This window comes from Erpetoichthys calabaricus, chromosome 6 (assembly GCF_900747795.2).
Source record: "Erpetoichthys calabaricus chromosome 6, fErpCal1.3, whole genome shotgun sequence".
Classification (NCBI taxonomy): domain Eukaryota; kingdom Metazoa; phylum Chordata; class Cladistia; order Polypteriformes; family Polypteridae; genus Erpetoichthys; species Erpetoichthys calabaricus.
In genome coordinates, this window is record NC_041399.2 from 102,807,395 (window position 1) to 102,827,957 (window position 20,563).

General features: G+C 36.7%; 1 protein-coding gene across 2 annotated transcripts in view; it reads left to right on the plus strand.

Moving 5' to 3' along the window:
* The window catches only part of LOC114653473 (cadherin-10-like), a 161,896-nt gene that overhangs the window by 85,453 nt on the left and 55,880 nt on the right, over positions 1 to 20,563 (plus strand). For both annotated transcript variants that reach the window (XM_028803820.2, XM_051929362.1), the window contains exon 3: positions 8,945 to 9,239. In XM_028803820.2, coding sequence (XP_028659653.1) covers positions 8,945 to 9,239 — 295 coding nt within the window. The remainder of the gene's footprint in view (positions 1 to 8,944; positions 9,240 to 20,563) is intronic.

Genomic DNA, 20,563 nt, shown 5'->3' on the forward strand with positions numbered 1-20,563 from the left:
TTGCTTGATATTATTTGTTAAGCTATCATCCAAGGAGGGCTTTCTTTGAAATAAATCCTGACAGAATCATTTTTTGCTGCATGCAACGCTTGCACACATTTTTTTTCCCCTTCTATACAGATGACAAGATTATGATTTCTCAAGACCCCAAATGGCACATTTTTATAGCTTAGAGTCTGGTATTTAGTTTGATGTACTGCATTTGCTTATAAACCTTACAGATGCACACTTTTAAACACATCACTGAAAACAGTCAGAAATAAGCATTGGTCTTAAAGGGATTAATGCTAATCTGTTTGTGATTTATACATAAGACTATGATTCAGTGCAGTATTTTATGGCAGGTGTTTAGGGATGTCCTGCTCCCTGAAAGGCAAAAGTCATTTTATAAGGCCATTGGTCATTTAAGCTGCCAGTGATTATGTTTTAAGTATGCATGAGAAGTTTAAACTGTTAAATGAAATTAAGACTGATTATCTACAGTATTAAGGAAAGGTGAAGTAAAAATGTATATTTGTATTAAAGTGATGATACAAAACAAAAAGATGACTGGGTGGACAGTTGATATTTAAAAGATAAGGTGTTGTTTGTCCCTTTAAGAGTGCTGCTCAGTGGCCAGTCTGTGTAGAAATAAATTAATAGTGAGTGTTTTATATTTATTCAGATACTGTGTAGTGTATTTTAACGTGCAGCATATGCATTTTTTATTTCATATATAAAGTGAGTTTGAGAGAGACATGCTATTAAATAGAGAGAGAGCAATAATATTAGTAATGTTATTTGAAAATAATATACATTAAGCACAGTTCCTGGTCCCATTTGTATTACTTTTACTGGGTGGCGTGTTGGTGGTGTGCTCAGAGTTTCTCCTTAACAGCTCCAGACATTCGAGTGTCCAATATGTGTTGGATTAAGTGGGTTCATAATTCCTGTAATACAACAGATATTCTTGAATTTCTTGTCAGTCAGATTAATTCTTTTAGTGGTTATTAAAATAATTATTAGATTTATAACCTAGGTTTAATACTATCTGTGTTGCCTCTCAAACACAGATAAATAGAGTAAATTTAAAAATTTGATATTTGATAGAGCTTGCCTTACACCATCAGCTTTCATCCTAAACCTTTCTTCAGTATCCTTGTGTGTCTCAACCAGCCTTTTCTGCCTCTTCCTCCTCTCCCAGTTATGTATCATAAAGCCCGCTTCTCAGATTCTGTCATTTTGGGGTGCATTGCTCAGTTTCTTTCTGCTTTTTTGACTAACATCAAAGGTAGACGGCTCCCATTACCCTAATTTATTTTCTTGAGAATAATTCCCATGTTTCAGTTCCCATACTTATGCCCTTCTGTTGGTATCTTTGTTGATGTCAGCCTCTCTTACCTGAAGCGTCCTGTCTCGATTGTGTTCAACTGAGCAACCAAAGTAAAACTAAACAATCAGACCGAAAAAAAACTGACACATCACATGGCTTGCAGGGACCACACACACACATACAAACGCACACACACACACACACAGAAAGGCACAGTACAGATTTTTATATAGTGGATTAGCAAAAAACAAAAAGGACAAAGAGTAATTAAGCCAGAATCTCTGTATCACAGTGCCATTTTTCGATTCCCAGAGTTTATGTCATTAAATGTTTATGTAGAAAGTCAAATACTCATGTTGTCTTATTATCAAAGATTTTTATTTACCAATGTTGTGTCATATTTTAATCAGTTATAAATTCATGTGGTAAGTTAACAGCCTATAGTGTTGATTGATTCGTATTTGTAATTAGAAATATTTAGAACTGAGGTGTGTTAATTTATTGTTTTCTTATTGGTTGATTTAAAACATTTTTTTTACTGTATTTAGAACATGATGTGTAGAACAATGTATTCATTTTACATAGCAGAACATTTTTTTACATCAAATGTGTTATTCAGGTTGCTGCAAGATAAGTTTTTATTCCCTTCCTTATAAATTGGTTTAAAACAAACTTTCAGTATTATGCAAATGTAATGCTTCCTGATTTACAACATTTATGTTATTAAGCAGTATTTAGTATTAGTGTTATGCAATATTAGTTCACCTATTTATCTTAGGTATCCATTTCTGTTTAGTTCTGTGTTATTCAGGTTCCTATTTGAAAATAGATTTATTACTTTTTCAGTTTCTGGAGCCCGTGTTAATTTGCAAAATAATTTATAATGGAACTTTATATAACTATTCAGATAACTTCAGTTCGGCTATAACTTACAAAATATTTAGTGTTCAGCTCACAATGACTCTTAGGTGGACAGGCAGTATTTTTCAACATGTGTGAGTCTCCAACTTGTCTAAAATAACAGCACTGCTGTGTGAATATTTCTTTAATATAATCAGGATTGCCCAAATGACACGGTTGTCCTACTTGACGGAGTGTGTGCAAATTTTGGACTTGGACAATATGCTTCAGTTAAGTGCATAACAGTCAGTTTGTGTGTTGAGCTCACATCCCAGGCTGGTCACTTTTAGTCTTGTCATGTTTTTCAGCTTCAACTGGTGTTATGTTTTTTCTCCCTTTATTTGTTAGTTTATTTGTCCCGGTATGAGTGTACTCTCTGATGTGTTAATGTCCCACTAAGAGTTACTTATGATGCTGCCAGGATAGGCTGCAGCCCTCACAGTGCTTAAATGAAAGACAGTTTCAATAATAAATATCCAGTAGGATTTTATTAATAGCAATTGTGGACCTATTTTAACACAATGCACATGACACGTTGACTCAAAATCAGCTTTATGTTTAACCTCCTGAAATTTCAACAAGGTACTAATGAATTTGTCGCATTGTGGGCAACGCCTGGAAAATCAGAGGTGTGAGCAGCGCCATCACAAGACAGGACACTACATTAACCAGATTCCCCTTCCAAAAACTTGAATTCCCATTTTACACATGCATAAAATATAAATACATGCACATTTCATTATTTTAACTAAGCAACTTACAAAACTTATATTTTTATTCATAATGAAAATTGAAATTAATAGGAGAAGCGTTGTTCAAAACTGGAATCTTTATCCTACACTATGTGTTTAGTTGCTAGCTAAAAAGTATTATGGAATGTGGCAAAAGTAAAACTGTTTTGGAAGAAAAAATGGAAAAATGGACAGAACAAGCAGCGACAGGGACAAACTTGGTGATACAGATGACATGAATGCTAATTATCAACACCGGCCATTTAGGTAACTATTTCATCCCTCATCAGTACTCCCTGCTAACTCATAACACTCACCCCCACCAGCCAGTGTTCCTGTGCCCTGCCCCATTTGGCCCTTGAGACCACTTTGTGTGTGAGCACTTAAATTGTCCACCATCGTCATCAATAAAAGACAAGGTAATTTCATTTTGGTGTTTTCTGATATCCTGGACTATTACAAAGTCCCTGGTTGTGACATCAGTTATAGATTGACTGACTTGGTACAGTGAGAGGATCATTAAACACTGCAGGGTGCCCTGACATATGATTTTTTTTCAATAATCAACCAGTGAAGGTCTCATTAACCTAAACATTGTATTCAGTTGCATTGTGTTTCCTTGGTATAACATACGGTAAGCATCTGATATGCTTCTTCCGCACAATTGACACTGACATACTCAACTGATAATGAAGATTTTATCTCCCACAGTTCTCATTTGTCTTAACACATTGAGTTATCTAAAGGGATAAATAAACAATACCAGAACTTCCCTCCCTAGATTAAAATGACACACTTGCCAAGATTTTAAATGCAAACGTGAAAACTAAAATCCAGCGAGCCTCAAAAATAACAGAACTGAAAAAATACTGCATTTATTAGTTAAAGTATTCAGAAGTTTGAATAGAATGTGTTGATTTCCCAGTGATTACGGCAGCTTTCGATAATGCAATGTCTCATGAGTATTTTGTTATCCTTTGCATGGATTCATTCACTTTACTCTAAAAGATGTTATATTTAAATTGAAATATTTCATATTTGATTGATTTTAATCTTGCATCCGTTTTCTTAGTTGTGGCCTCATCATATTTCAATCTTATTATTAAGACTGAGTGCATGAAATGATTTTAAAGAAGGGTTATCCACAGATGTGCATGAGATAAGACCATAAAGCAAACAGATGTTCAGTTAAATAAGCAATGTGGCCTAGTGGCTAAGACATACTATAAGACTTTAAGGCAGAAGACAGAGTCTTTAATCCCTGCCTTTCACTCACTGTGCAAGTCACTTAAACAATTTGAAAAAAAAACGTATACATAGTGTACTATGTTTATGTCGTCATAAAATTCCTTGGGAAGATGTCCAACACATGAAGGGACAATATAGGAAGTGTGTAAATTGGGCTGAATATGCTGTTCCCATGTTCTCAACCAAAATTAGGTGAATAGGGGCTGACAAGCTATGATGGCATAAATATTCCACTCTTGTCAAAACTATTCTTATAAAATGAAGCATTTTTGTATGTAGAGTCTTGAATTATACTGAGATTGGCAACATTAACAGCAATGTTCTCTGTAGGACAATTCAAGACCCAACCAGCATTTCTGTGACCTATACTGTAAAACAAAACAAAAAATCCACAGGGCAATGTTTTGATTGCATAGTTCCATTCATCTAGCAGTCATTTTTCCATCCATCTAATTTAATTAGGTTGCCATTTCTCCAATGTAAAAAATTGGTAATATAGCATATTAGACAAGGGGTGTTAATGAGAGGGAGGCAAAATAAAAACTAGCGACAGCACCGGGAATACAATTCCCATCAGGCCGGGAGAGTGTGCTGGGGTTGCTTCGAGGACACCTTCAGCACAAACACAGTTTTGTAAGTGGGATCTCATCCAATGCTGTGTTCTATTTACCTTGGAAGTCAGATGTAGGAGCTAGGAATGACGCCACACCTGAGTTCACAACATTTCAATAAAAAATTTGGAAAACCAATTCAGAAGATTCCAAGAAAAGCTATTGTGCTTCTTCTTTTGGAATACAGACAACTTCTGAACCAAACACATTACGCTGTATTTTGCAAATCCAAAAAATGTCCACAACTAGAAGTTGGACAGTACTGTGTGCTCAGCTGATTCAATGAAACACAAATAGACAGAAGTGCAAATTGACAGTATACTACTACAGCTTTCATTTCTATTGATGCAAGATTATATTCTGAGGTCAGGAATGGTGAGGCCCTCCCAATTTTCCAAGCAGGGAACTCGACTTGTGGCAGCTTTCCAATTGAAACTTCCTACTTGGACCTTGGAAATTCCGACTTTCCATTTCTAATGCAACGCAGCATAAGACCTGGAGTCTTATCACCTTTATCTTCTGAATTGATTTGGATAACGGTTTTATTGCCTCACTAAATTACAAATTTTGTCTCATGTTTACTCATCATGGGTGGTGTTTAGCTATGTTGAATTTCCAAACAATTACTTTTTGTCCCTGTTTTTTTATACCCAGGCAACACAGAGTACTTTTGCTAGTTCAAAAATAAAATGAAAATAAACACACATTAGCAGGTTTAGTTTTTCAATATTTTGCCAACTGTAAAGACTTTTGTCAAGAAACCAGTAAACTTCACATATTGTTGAGTAGTGGTATGGCCAACTTAGTAATTATATGAGGTATAGTTTGTATTGCTTCATTGCCAAATGACTTCTCCAAATCACAAGTGATTTATCATCATGGCATTCTGTTACAGGAGTGTAAATTTGTCTGTCATCTTGGAATGGTTTTATACTGTTTTATACAGTGTTTTATACTGTGTTATACTACTGTGCAAAGTGGCAGGTAAATTGTTGTCAACGAAATGCAAACGCCACAGGCGTAAGCTCAAATATGTATCATCCAAAAGATGTTTCTGATAAAGGTTTTGTTGACCAGCATATTTTAACTCCAGACTTTTCAATTACCCCTTAAGTGCAGAGAATGCCAGAATATTGTGATAACTGACATCAGACCATGTGTGCACACTTCAATATGTGCTTCATATCTGTTCGGATCATTCGCAATTACATCTACATCACTTATGTAAAGACTGAAATTTTGTAAGGGATATTCTATTTCTGATATATCTGCTTTGTGCCCTAGAGATCTAGTGAATGGCAGTTTTGAAAGTTACCCAGTACTCTTGTGATACCACACACATTTAAAAATAGTATACTAGTTTACCATTTAAGTAAAATCATCAATTTCAATATCATTAGATCTGTGATCTATGGTGCTGTCAAGGTCCATTTCTGAAGACTGTAACTATTATAGCTCAGTAAACCACTTTATTCCTTTCCATTACATTTAGACAGTACACTTTCAGCTCTCTCTGCTGCTGCAAATCTGGTCAAATATCACAGAAAACCCACAAGTTAAAGTTCACCTGAGATGAATAAACTTGGGGATGATGGTATACTGTATGTACAGCTAACAGTAGAGAATTGTAAAGGGGTTAAAGAGGACTTGATTGACCAGACCCCAGCTACAGGAATATTTATTTGAAAAACAAAAAACAGATATTTATGTACATATTTTGATTATTTTTGGTGCCCCTATAGCCCATGGTGTTTTCCATATAGGCTGACAAACTTTGAACAATAATGGTGACTGTGAGAAGAAACATCAATAAATAAAAGCAAAAACATTGTAACTGAGGATTTGTTTTATCAAAGTTCAAAGTCAAAGTTGAAGTCTCAAATGGATCTTTCAATAATAAAGAACACAACAATAAATACACAGGGATTAGTTTTGATTTATTCACAAACTTAGATGAGGAAAGGTCTTCACATGTGACCTTTTAATCCGCCGCATCAATGACGTTGGTTGCTGCAACCTCCTATGCCATATCCCCTGAAATCAAGAGGGTGTTCTAGTAATGTTCTAGCCTTGGGACTATTAAAATGGTGTCATTCATGAAAATCAAAATGGCATACAAGTGAACACAAAAAAATTCATAACTCTCTGAAAGCTACATTGTAAAAAGTAAATGATATTAGAAATAAATTCTGTGACCTGAAAAAAAACTATAATTACTTATAAAGATCAGCTTGTGACAGTCCGGGTTGCTCCATGCTCCCTGTTGTGTCTCGGTGCCTCTTGAATCTGAACCATCGATAGTAATGAACTGAGATGAGCCAGGCAAATGAGGATACATACTTATAGCAAGGGGTAGGTGTAAAAGTGTCAGTTCTTTTATTAACAAATCTAACCTAATAATACAAAGAGCAATTAGTGCAGTACATCAGAATTTCTTCTATAAATAAACAAATAATCCATGAAATCGTGAAATCGATGGAGGGTTGAAAATACTTCAAATAAGTAATTCAATATAAATAGGGATTAAATCCAGACACAGTTTGCAAAAAAATGTGAGCCCAAATGCTTCCCTCTAAAACATGGTGTCTCCTGTTTCTGCAAGGTATGGACAGGATTAGGGAAGAAGACACCGACAGGAGCAGTCTACCTTTAAGTCCAGGCTCAGGTCCCTATTACCAGGCCTGCAGCAACCATGAGGTGACGCACTGAGCCACACACCCATCTCCCATCACCAGTTCTTGATCATCAGTGGGAGACACTGCATAGCTGGCCGCTTCTACTCCCCAGCATCATTCTATAGGAGCAGAGCTCCTCACCCCGAAGCTCGCTAGCCACTAGCACCTTTTCTGCACAGGCTCTATCAGTCCTGCTTCTTTCTGTTTCTTTCATTTTGACCTCCATTCTCTCCTCTTTTTCTTCCTCCTTTCTGTCCTTCTTTTTGATTTTCTAATCTTGTCCTTCCATGCAGGCTCCTTTTTATCTTTCCTTTGTGATTGGGTACAGATGTGATACATCACTACTTCCGAGGAGCAAACGAGGCGCACCTGAGTGTTCTGCCCTTCTCCGCACGTGTGTGCTTGATCAGTCAAGCACCCCAATCAGTCCCGGAGCAAAGCGCACTCATGCATACCCGCACATCCCCAGACACAATTACTTCCTGATTTATTTAAAAATCTGTCCTAAGCCACGGACCACTTATCACACATCCAAATAGGGTCATGAAAATTCTTTAAAATTTAATAAACATCAATCATAATACATTTGCTGTTAGTCTAGGCATAAGTCAGGACATGGCAAAAACTTAATACATGTTTTGTAATTTATTATTTTATTTCATTTAGTCTTTTCAACTGCTGTAGTGGCTTGGCATAGTTTAAGTATTTCATCTTGGTTTTCTTAATTATTTTACTTCAGTTTATGAAAATGTTTTTTATGAATACTTTTCAACTTCATTATAGTTATTCCTAACAATAATAACTTTGACTCAAGACAATGCTGTTCACTTATACTTAGGCCAGTTTATAGTTAGTAAACAAAGAAACCCTAGAGGCTGAATGTGCAACTGCCACACTGCCAGTGACCAGACAGAATTCAAATCCAGACTCTTTGAACTGTGCAGCAGAAGCAGTAAACACAACACTCTCATTAAAGGTTTCTTGATTCAATCGATTCCAAAGTTTTACCATGTTGATGGTAAAAAAAAAAAAAGTACAGTAAAATGGTTTGACTTGAAGTCCTGAGTTACCTTCTTCACTGTGTGCTAAAACATGAACCTACAAAACTGTCAAACAAATAATTGCAAAAAAAGAACTGGGTACACTATATTCATCATTTAATAATTAATAAAAGTAATATAACCTTTGCAATGATTTTGTTAATGATATTTGATACAGGAATTAATTTGCTTCAATGACTGTTATCATTAACAAAGTTGCCTGTAGAAACTAATTGGGACTGATCAACAGAAAATTACATGTCACATACTTACTTAATTGCCAAGGGAAATTATAAATTAAACAACTGCGTATTGTTTCAGAAGCAGACACCTAATTTACTGGGAAGTGTCAACTGAACAAATTAGTACTGAGAAGAGTGAAGAAAAAAAAAACTAACAATTGTCACTTTTTTTTTCTTTCCCTTAGCTGCATTCAGACCAGGACAAAGGCGATGGATCCCTCAAATACATACTTTCAGGGGACGGTGCTGGCAGTTTGTTCTTGGTTGATGAGAATTCAGGTGATATCCATGCAACAAAGAGGCTCGACAGGGAAGAGAAATCCTTCTACATGTTGCGTGCTCAGGCTGTAAATAAGAAAACTGGAATACCGGTGGAACCTGAATCTGAATTTATCATTAAAATTCATGATATCAATGATAATGAACCAAAGTTTACTAAAGACATTTACACGGCTAGTGTCCCTGAAATGTCCAATGTTGGTAAGTATTTTGTCAAATTATTTCTGTATGAAACATTGCAGGCCTTAATGTTAAAATCGCAGTGAATGGATTCGTGAAAGTCGTTGATGAGAACAATCAAAGCCCTCCTCATAACAGACGTGATCTTATTAGTATTATGCATTTAGGTGCTGTCATTTTATAGCATTCCCAAATAATCTTTATCCTTAAAATGAATGCTCTAAAATGTATAGGAAGTCCCAGAAATGTTCGTTACACGATGCATTTCATTTCTTTACATAAATTTAAGATAATATTTTCCAGTTGGGCAGCTTGGTAGCACATTCTCACTGTTGACGTCTGGGTGTTCTTCACAAATGCAGGCTTCATTCCACATCCCAATGACTTGGGGGTGTGTATGTGGTGTGTGTGTGCCTACATAGGCCCTCTTTCCATGCTTGAGCATGTTTAAAAATTGTATGGATGATTTTCTATTTCCTGTTATGTTATTTAATTTGCTGATATCAATTGATATGCTGTAGTGGCCATATCCTCTTTGGACTTTTGGTACTTTTGCTATTATATGGAATTGTAATGTATTTATTTAGCATTTTAGGCACTGATTAACAAAAAATAATGATATACTGTAGTGTTCAAGTTTAAAATTCTTCTAAATTAATAATAAATATAGTGCATTTCCCCCCTTGTGATGAATAATGTAACGTCTACACTTTTATCTGCATATTCTTTTATCTATCAGTCATTCGGTCTGTCTATAAAAGTAGAAGATATTTTAGCCACTTTGATATTCCTGGACCTGCTTTGATTACACCAGCATTTTAAGAATTCCCAGTCATGTCTTCCATAATGAGCCTCTACCAGGTTTGCACATAGTGGCCAAGCATTTGTTTATTTGCTCAGACTGAATGGGCACTGTATAGTATTGATTTTCATTTGCTGACCCACATTTTCAGTTAAATTAATATCCAGACTTTATCTGGGTCAATATAGAACACTCCCTGATATGCTTTAACATCATTTCAGTGTGGCTTTAACTGTGTCCTTATTGTTATTGTTGTTCTAGAACAGGAACATCAAGCAACATTTTATTAAGGGCCAAAAATAATACCATACATACTCAACATGAACCAGAACATATTAACAAACAACTCCTGCCAGATTTTCTTTACAAACGAGACATCTTGGTACCTCTTTGATTTTATACAATGTACTGTATATTTTGCTTTGCATATTTCTTTAGAAAAGCTACCAGCACCCACGTGACTAAAATTAGCATTAAGAGAAAATAGCACATAGACGCATAAAGCATGAGAGCAGTAGTCCGGAAACAGGCAAGGATCTATATATAAAGCAATGTATATCCATATACACCAGCTTTGACTTTCGCAGCTTCACTCTATCGCAGATTTTATATGTAAGCATATTTAAATATATATCGCGGATTTTTCACTGGTTCGTGGGTTTCAGTGGACAATGGGTCTTTTAATTTCTGGTACATGCTTCCTCAGTTGGTTTACCCAATTGATTTCATACAAGGGACGCTATTGGCAGATGGCTGAGACGATATCCAGTCAGAGCAGGTATTACGTATTAAATAAAACTCCTTAAATATGTTGTGAGCAGGGGGGCTGTTCGCACCCCTAGAAGATACGGACGCTCTTCAAAAAACGCTGAAAGACTATATTCACATTGCTCCCTTCCTTGCTGGGCTTATTGGTGGCTGCTTTGTTGCGTGATATGCTTCCCGAACGGTGCTTTGCATACTTAAAAGCCTAAACAGCATCTATTAATTTTTGATTGTTTGCTTTTCCCTCTCTCTCTCTTGCTCTGACATTCTCTGCTCCTGACGGAGGGGGTGTGAGCAGGGGGGCTGTTCGCAACCCTAGAGGATATGGATGCTTAAAGACTACCTTCACATTGCTCCCTTCCTTGCTGGGTGTACTTGCGGCTGATTTGTCAAGTGATATGCTTCCCACAAGGTGCTTTGCATACTTAAAAGCTCGAACAGCACCTATTGGTTTTTGATTGTTTGCTTTTCTCTCTCTCTCTCTGACATTCATACTTAAAAGCCCAAACAGCACCTATTGATTTTTGATTGTTTGCTTTTCTCTCTCACTCTCTCTGACATTCTCTGCTCCTGATGCGCACTCCTTTGAAGATGAAGATATGGTTGCATTCTTTTAACTGTGAGACGGAACTGTCATCTCTGTCTTGTCATGGAAACTTGTCATTAAACTTTGGAAAATGTGAAAATGTCAGTAAAAAACTGACAAATGTTTGTTTGCAGCGTTTGAATAAAGTTCCTGTCTCTCTACAACCTCCTGTGTTTCTGTGCAAATCTGACCCAAGCGTGACAATATAAAAATAACCATATAAATATATGGTTTTTACTTCGCGGATTTTCACCTTTTGCTGGGGGTTCTGGAACGCAAACCCCCACGATCGAGGAGGGATCACTGTAACCACAATAAAAAAACAGCATAAATGTAGTGGTGACAGATCACACGGAAAGTGGACAGCAATCAAATTTAACATGAATGAAAATACAAATATGTTTTAAATTCACATGCAACAATCAAGTCAGGGGAGCTGTGGAAGGGTGGCCAGCCCTGGCACCTATGCAGCTTTAAAAAGTGTATGGAGTGGCAACGGCTGGCATGCATGAAGCTGACCTGTCATCTCCTTCATGAGACTGTCAGATATCTGCCATCATGTTAAAATACTAAGGTTCTTTATCGCTGCGTGGGATGTCAAATTCTTTTCTTTTCCATTTTGACTCAATATGAGCAGCTGCTTCCATTCTTAGTACGGGTTTGCCGTTGTGGCGCACTGTGTTGCACAGATAAACATGAGCGGACACGAGATGCATTTTAAAAGCAAGTTTAATTGCATATTATATATGGCATTTATTTATACCTGAAATGCATGTTAAGGGGGGGTCTTTGAAAAAACTAATGGTCATTGCGAGCCGTACATAACTTGTTTTGAATATTGATGAAGGGGAATGCTTTACAAAGGTCTTAGGGGCAGATCAGGCCATGGGGCCTTGAGCTTGACACCCAGACTATAGATGATAAATCATCTCCAAAGTCTATTATTTGTGTTTAATTCAACAATAAATTACTACTCTACTGTGAAACCAGGATTTATTGAGCACCTAGGTAAAAACTGACGTATTCTCAGACTCTCCCAGCTCAGCCCTGAAAAATAGAAGGATTTATCATCTCCATATCTGCTTACTAGCATTCTTGTCATCCATGTGTTCAGCTTATGGTGAGCCAACCAAAATGGACAGTTGTACAATGTGTTTTAACTCTGATTAAACAAAATAAGGTTTCAAATTTTAACAAGTTAAAAGGAGACAAAGACCAGGGACACAATAAACCCCATTATAGCCATGTTTAAAAAGTTTAAATTGCAATTGTTTTAATTACATTTTAATATTATGGTATATTAGTCCTATTCCTGGCAAATACCTTTCAATTTAAAATATGCATTAAGTTTAATTAAAAAAACATACAAGGCATATAATAATAACAGTTAGTTTTTCTTCATATTTTAATTTAGGTTCCAGTAGTGTAATTTCTCATTTTTAGGATGTGAATGCCTTTTGGTTAACTGTTACATTTTTTTAAATGTTCTGGAAACATTGATTTGATAGTAGTCATACGTGTAATTATATTAGTAAATCAAGATTTCCATTACAAACAGACTTTACAATTGCGTTTTCTGTTGAAAAGACATTCTGATAAAAGGGGGGGTTTACTCCTCATTCTCAGCATCAAGATGTTTTTACTGTGTTGGACGGAAATCTTGATTATAGATACACCATCATTTTCATGTGTGTAACAGTGCATAATAGCCGATAGTCCTTGTTTTATCTTTGTTATGAATTCATAAACTCTGGGGACATACTGTATTAGGAATACTAGGTAGAGAAAGACTTGTGTGTTTTTTGCAATTAAACAATATCCAGTATAAGTTTCAAGATTTTTATGTCTTCCAAACTCACTTTTTCTAAGTCAAGATAGAGATGAGTGACAATGTAACTACATGAATAGATTAGATTAGATAACAACAACATTGATTTATATAGCACATTTTTATATAAATTATGTAGCTCAAAGTGCTTTACATGATGAAGAAAGAGAAAAAAGACAAAATATAAAAATAAAATTAGGCAATACTAATTAATATAGATTAAAAGTAAGGTCCGATGGCCAGAGAGGGCAGAAAAAACAAAAACAAAAAAAAATCTCCAGGTGGCTGGAGAAAAAAAAACAAATTCTGCAGGGGTTTCAGGCCACGAGACCACCCAGCCCCCTCTAGGTATTCTACCTAACATAAATGATCTCAATCAGTCCTCATGGCTTTCAGGCTTCACATGGAAAAACTTGATGATGATATGTCATGTGGACCTCTGGCCTTCAATCCATCAATGTAGGGACATCAAATGGGGAAATTCAGATGCATAAAGCCAGCAGAAACATATAAAAACAAGGATACAGACAATAATACAGCCAGTCAATCAATCAATCAGTCAATCAATTAATCAATCAATTGATAAAAAAATAAAAATAGATAAACCTATTATTAATTTCAAAATTAAATTAAACACTATTTGAGGAGAAAGCATTGAATTGCCTGATAACAGTTGCTGGAAGAGACCCCCAGAGGTGCTTGATAGCACACCATAGTGAAATGAGCCTATGTCTAAAAGTGCACCAATAGGGCACTTCCTGAAGGGTATGGAGGGAATTTTTCATGATGGCATCCAATTTTGCCACCATTCTTTTTCCACAACAGCTTCCCATGTATCCAGGGTTTCCTAATAAGTTTGTTCAGGCATTGTGCTTCTTTTCATGTTGCTTCCCCTGGAGACCACAGCGTAGAACATCACACTGGCTACTATGGACTAGCAGAACATTTCCAGCAGCTTGCTGCATACATCAAAAGACCTGAGTCTCCTTAGCAAGTACTGTCTGCGGTGGCTCTTCTTGTACAGCACCACTATGTTGTCAGACCAGTCCAGTTTGTTGTTTATGTGAACCCCCAAGCTCTGCACCAATTCCACATCCTCCACCTGGTCTCAGAGACTCCTTGGCACACTGGAAGTCCACTACCAGCTCTTTTATTTCAATGATGTTGAGTTGCAGAGAAATTATTATTCTTATCAGTTATTCTAGATTATGTGCATTAATAATCATTACAGCTATACTGGGTATTTCAGCAAAGTTAAGAAGCACACAGAGAAGCACAAACACCCATGAGTAGAAAGTAGTGGAAACTGCTGATGAAACACTCAAATAGTGTGATCAGGATGGACACTTCAATCCATTTTCATGGAGAAAGCATTGCTTCTAATTCTTGAATAATTTGTTGTTGTCATTCTAAACAAAGTGTTAATAAGGAAATTCTTTGAAAATTCAGGGATAATACAGAAATGTTAAGCCAAGTGATATATCTAAAACTATAATAGCAGCTGGACATGATTTGTTTTGCATTTAAATTATTTAGTAAATTGATTTCTGTAGATATTTATTGTTTTAAAAACTATAAATATATTAACATAATGGGCATGGTAGCACCATCATTACCACCGCTAGCTCATAACTCGCGGGATCTGGCTTAGTGTTCATGAACAGTTTGTAAATTCTCTCCTTGTCAGCATGGACTGGAGTGTTCCTCTTTCTCCCCACTTCCCACAAATGTACATTTTATTGTTTTAACTCAGCCCAATGGAGCTGTGTGTCTGCAATAGATTGGCATCCTAACCGTGGTTGGATTTCTGCCTTGCACCATGTTATAGTGAAAGTGTCAACTGTCTGTGATCGCTGTAATAGAGTAAAAAATTTTATAAAATTGATCAATGGTACCTTACACTTACACTGGGTTATTCTTATTACTCAAATTGCCTTAAATGGGAAAAAAGGGAGATACAGTATATCCTAAACTAAAAACAGTCATATCAAATTGTTTTATTGCTATTTCTTATAACCTATATGGATACAATTCTGTTTAAAGCTATAACCATTAACTTATCTTTATATTAGGAGTTAGACAGAGTTAATTTGTTCTGTACATGAAAACGTTATGAATTCTTTAAAATTCCACTGTGAGTAAACACAAATTTGGAAAATATTTACCTTGTATCTTTAGCTGAACTAAATTATATTTTGCTTCAGAATTCCAAATTTTGACTTTCTTGGCACCATTATTTCTCAACATTTAATTGTCTGGCATGTTAGAGGATTAAAAATATTTATAGCAGGGTAAAAGTAGATTGTACTGGCTGATACTAAACATGGATACATATTAGTTAGAGATTAAATTGTAATTCAGATGTCTCTTATTAACTGCTTATAAAATCTGTTTCATGAAATTTTGGTAGGAGCAATCATTGATTGACGATGGTGGTGTGAAAATGTCTGTTTACGATTGTACAGTACAATGAAGGTTTGGCAGGATAACAATTTAAAGAAATGCTTCTTAATGTTGCAAATCAGCATCCCCATTTCTCAGACTGTGATCATTTCTATCTTTGTAAAAATATCATTTTGTACTAAAAGGAAAAAAGACAGTCAGTCAAGACAGAGCAAAGTTTCCTATAAAGGAAGAATCAAAGTTCTCTGTTATATAAAGAAAAGCTGGACTAAACAGGCTTGTAGTTAGTTAAAAACGTGTGAAGTGAAAAGTATTCCAAAATAGTCTTTTAAAAAATCTCTCTCACTGCTCCCTGGTTGCAGTTTATTTCTTTATTGCTTTTCAACATCAGATCAGGGTTTTGCTATTTAAAATTAAACATTGCAATTTCTGTTTCTGCCAATTCATACTACCATTTAAATGTAAAATATATTTTGCCATGTTCTCTGGTTCCTGTTGGTCTAATGATTAATGTATTCTTAATTCTTTCTCCATTTTTATAGAATATACATAATTTCTTATGTGTGCACAGACATATCTTTTATCAGTGACATTTTGTTCATTTGCTGTTTGCATCAGCCTCTTATCTAAATTACACTTCTGCACTTTTTGTATACCTGTCCGGCATTTCTATATAACATGTACCTATCTATACTACACTAGTCACCATTTCTTGATGTAGGACAGGTTACTTTAACTACTGATACGGTACGTTTGTGGAGTTCTCATATCTGTGCACTAAGATTTCCTGGAGCCCATGTAAACCTGCATATTATTTTCAATTCAATATGAATTTTTCTACGTGAATAAAGTTTCTGTTTATTTTGAACGCTGTATAAATTTCTAAATGCAAAATCATTAAGATAAAGCATATAAATTGCATTTAGTATCAACAGTAAACAATAGGCAGGATGCACAGACTAACAGTTCCTTACTCATGACCACTCAGTTTTTCCAGGATTGACTTTAGAGGTGACCCACTGTGACTCCACAGGTCTTACAACCACACTGGAAATATAAGAGTTGCATCTGAACTCCACAAGTAGCCAAAATTGCTTAGACTCTTCTACCTCTGGGCCTGATAACCCTTTGGCAGTGTGCAATTCTTGTCTCATGCTAGACAGTGTTTATTAGCGATCTATCCTGGTTTACCTCCCTTTCTGTCAGCAGTAAAATATCTTCCCCTCCTAATGCTGATTTTCACCCTTGGACACTTTAGGACACACTCTATTAACACGCATCAGTGTCATGGTCATGATGTTTTGTAGCTTCATAACATTTAGTTACTGTTAACATACATATATAATGCATATATCAGCAGAAGGTCTCCTAGATGAAGAGCTTCTACCCATTCACAACAGTGTCAATAAGTGCAGTTGGAAGATATTCATATTGGGGCACTGCTGAATCTTTGGATGTAAGTTGGGTCCTTCCTTTAGATTGCTTCATCTGAAATTAAACAGTTCTGGCTTCGGTACACCTACAGTTGATGGTATGCTGCATTTAAAGCAAGTTGCTAGCTTTCTCTTCTAAGGCACATATTAAAGTGTGGTTTTGTTTGCTCTCTCTATTTTGACCTTTTGTTTCTAACACCCACATATTAAAGGGGCCAACTGTATCTCCTGAAATATACATGGGCAGATTCCCCCAGTTCACTATTGTAACACAGGCCAAAACTCTTGTCCTTAAGTTTAGAATCTTTGAAATTTGGTAGGCTTCATAGCCGCCTTTTCTCATCTTTTTTCCAGTGCTATTACAATCCCATACATCCAGCAAATTCTGCATTATATTTCTGTGAGCTCTTAAATATGTCTTTTGGGGAAAACATGCTGTTTTCTTTCATAACTTTGACAAGACTGTGGCTTTTAACCATAATGCCTAAATTGCCCTTTTTAATCCTAGAATGGATTAAACTTTCATGTCTCTGACTTGACCTGAGTACAGCCTCTGATGACATTGTTTTTAGAAGCCTGCAGACCCTCTTCATGCAAATTTCCTCTTGTTATATGTCTGATCAAGTCTGATTTGATATGCCATGGTCAAGCATTGCTCACTAGGTACTTTTTATCTACTTTGGACTTAACTTGGAGTAGCTTAAAGACCACCACCACACTTCATACTTTCGCATGCTTCAACCAAGAAAAGCTTTCAATTAATATCTTCCCCGCATGTCCAATTTCAAGCTTGACTGTACATTTTCATGTTTCCCTAAAACTCCATTTTTATTTGTGAAGAATCTCTGTAACAGTCCCCATCGACTTTACCATAGTCGATGTTTTTTCCAGAGCCATTCTCCATACTTGGCTCACATAAAGCTAAGTTTAGCACTGTTTATTTCACTCAGACAAGTAAACACGAACAGATGGAATATTTAAATACATATTCCCAGCATATAGAGTATAAATATAGAGCATGATTACTTGATTTGAATCCTCCCCACAGTCTTTGTATAATTACCAGATTTAATCTTTGTCTGGATTGAGAGTTGCTGCCTTATTCTCCAACAACATGAGACAAGATGAAGAAAGTAAACAACAGACTTGGAGGACCTGAACGTTTCCACCATTTGTATTTATTCTTCATTGACTCTCTACTCCATTACAGTGAAATTCTTACTTGCATGTTTCATTGCCATTTTATAGTGCCATGTTAGGTTAACTGGTGATTTCATATTGGTTAAGTGTACCCTACAGTGGACTACTACTCTGTCCAGGGTGGATTCCAGATGTGCCCAAGTACCTCCATTTTCCACAACCTTGAATTGTGTTGGCTGGGTTCAAAAATGGGTGGATGAATGCAGATTAGGGTGGTCCACAAACCAATGCAAAGTGTTGATATTTGTAAAAATCACTTCTCCACCAGACTTATTTTCATTCATTAGGGACAGTTGGCTTACCTGTGAAATATCAGCCTTTTTGTAAAACATTTAGAGGTCACTCCAATTGAATATTTTATTTGTATTGTTACTATGAACATACTCTTAATGTGGGGTTCTAAACTGACCAAGTGCTTACTAAGCAATAACAAAATATGAAACAGAAGACATTCTGGTACTAAAATGGAATTTACAGTTTTTATTTTATTCCTTCATTCACCATCTACACAGAAATTATTAGAACAACTGTTACCTTATGGAAAAAAACAAAGAAAAGTCTCCTTCGTTTCTGATGAAACCACTAGGACAGTGAACAGACAATCCAATCTTCAATGAATTTTGTGAGCTGTCAGCACACATGACAATAGTGAATGAAACAACTGAGAGAGGAATAAGTCTCATCATATGGTACAATGACTACTGACACAGGACAAGGAGTAAAAACAGTTTATTCTTCGACTGGTTACAAACGATTGCAAGATTGACCTGGTGTCTAGAGATGGTTCCTATGAGCATGAGTTCTGTCCTGTAGAAATCTATAAAGTAATAAAGTAAGGGGGATTATAAAACAACAGGATAAATGAATTAATAGATGGATGGATAGATAGATAAAGATTTGTGCATTCTGTCTTAAAGCCAGATGTTTGCACTTCTTGTCAATGATTCTGCCTTTTGTAATTGCTGTAAAAATAAAATAATTGAGAAGTATCAAAATCTTAAAGCAGGTGTGGGTAGCTTTGCAGTTTATGACCTGTACCCAGTGCTAGTGTGTTGGCTGAAGAGTAAAGAATGTAACAATTCTGGCCTGCAGCAATTTGGTAACGCTGTATTTGTTGAGCTGTGACTGAATCATCACAATGAAGTCACTGAGAAAGGAACTCTGAAAACACTAACTAAGAATAGCTATAGTTATTTTTCTTTATTTGCCCTTCAGTGTGTTATTTTGATTATTCCTCAATTGAAAGTAAAATGCTATTAGCCTCTAGTGTTACACTTGATGGTATTTAGGAAAGCAAAAATGGCTAAAAAGTGGGTTTGGAACATAAGATATTTCATAATTGTTATTGGAGGGTCAAGCACTTTGAAATTGTAATGTATTTTTCAGAGGATCAATTACAGGTTCTCATTCTGTGTTGAAAATTGTTTAGTATTTTTGAGGTCTTGGAATAGGATGGAAAGACACCTGTTGATTTGATGTTTTGTTTGACATTTACAATTTACTTAATAACATCAAAGCCAATTAAGATAAGCTGGTAAATCTTGTCAGTTATGTTGCACTATATGAATACAGGTAGTCCCCAGGTTACGGACATCCGACCTATGACTTACGAACGGGCCATAGCTGCGACGCATGCGCCTCAGTAACTGCCGCTCCGTTATCTTCGGCCTGTGGACACTGCAAGCGGTGGCTGGATGGAGGCTGGAAGGAGGCGATTTCGCTGCCCGCACAGTGTAGTGTCCCTTGGGCAGCTCCCGGCGGCAAGCGGTTTCACTGCCCACCCAACACACACGGCTGCCCCGTTGGTCCATGGTGGGCGGCTGGTAATGCTGCGAACGGTGGCTGGACGGAGGCTGGAGGGGGGCGATTTCGCTGCTGGCGCAGTGTAGTGTCCCTCGGGTGGCTCCCGGTGGCAAGCGGTTTCACTGTCTGCCCACCACACACAGCTGCCCCATTCATTCTCGGTGGGCAGCTGGTAATGCTGCAAGCGGTGACCCGGAGGCCATTGAGGGTGAACAGGGCGGCGGGGGGTAGCATTGTAGTGTGCATCGGATGGCTGCCTATTGAATGGGGGTGATTCACTACCCGCCTTTGGTCGCACCGTGTTCGTTCTCGATGGGCAGGCGCTGCAGGCAGCATACTGTAGTGGAGGTGACTGTGAGGTGGGCTGGTGATGAACTGCCTGTCGATGCCCCCATTCATTCTCAATAGCAAGCCTGCTTGTACTGTTTTGTACATAGCAGGAAGTTGTCTCTTGTCAGCACATCAGACGTGTTGAGGACTGGTGCCTTCCTGCTGTGATAGATAGATAGATAGATAGATAGATAG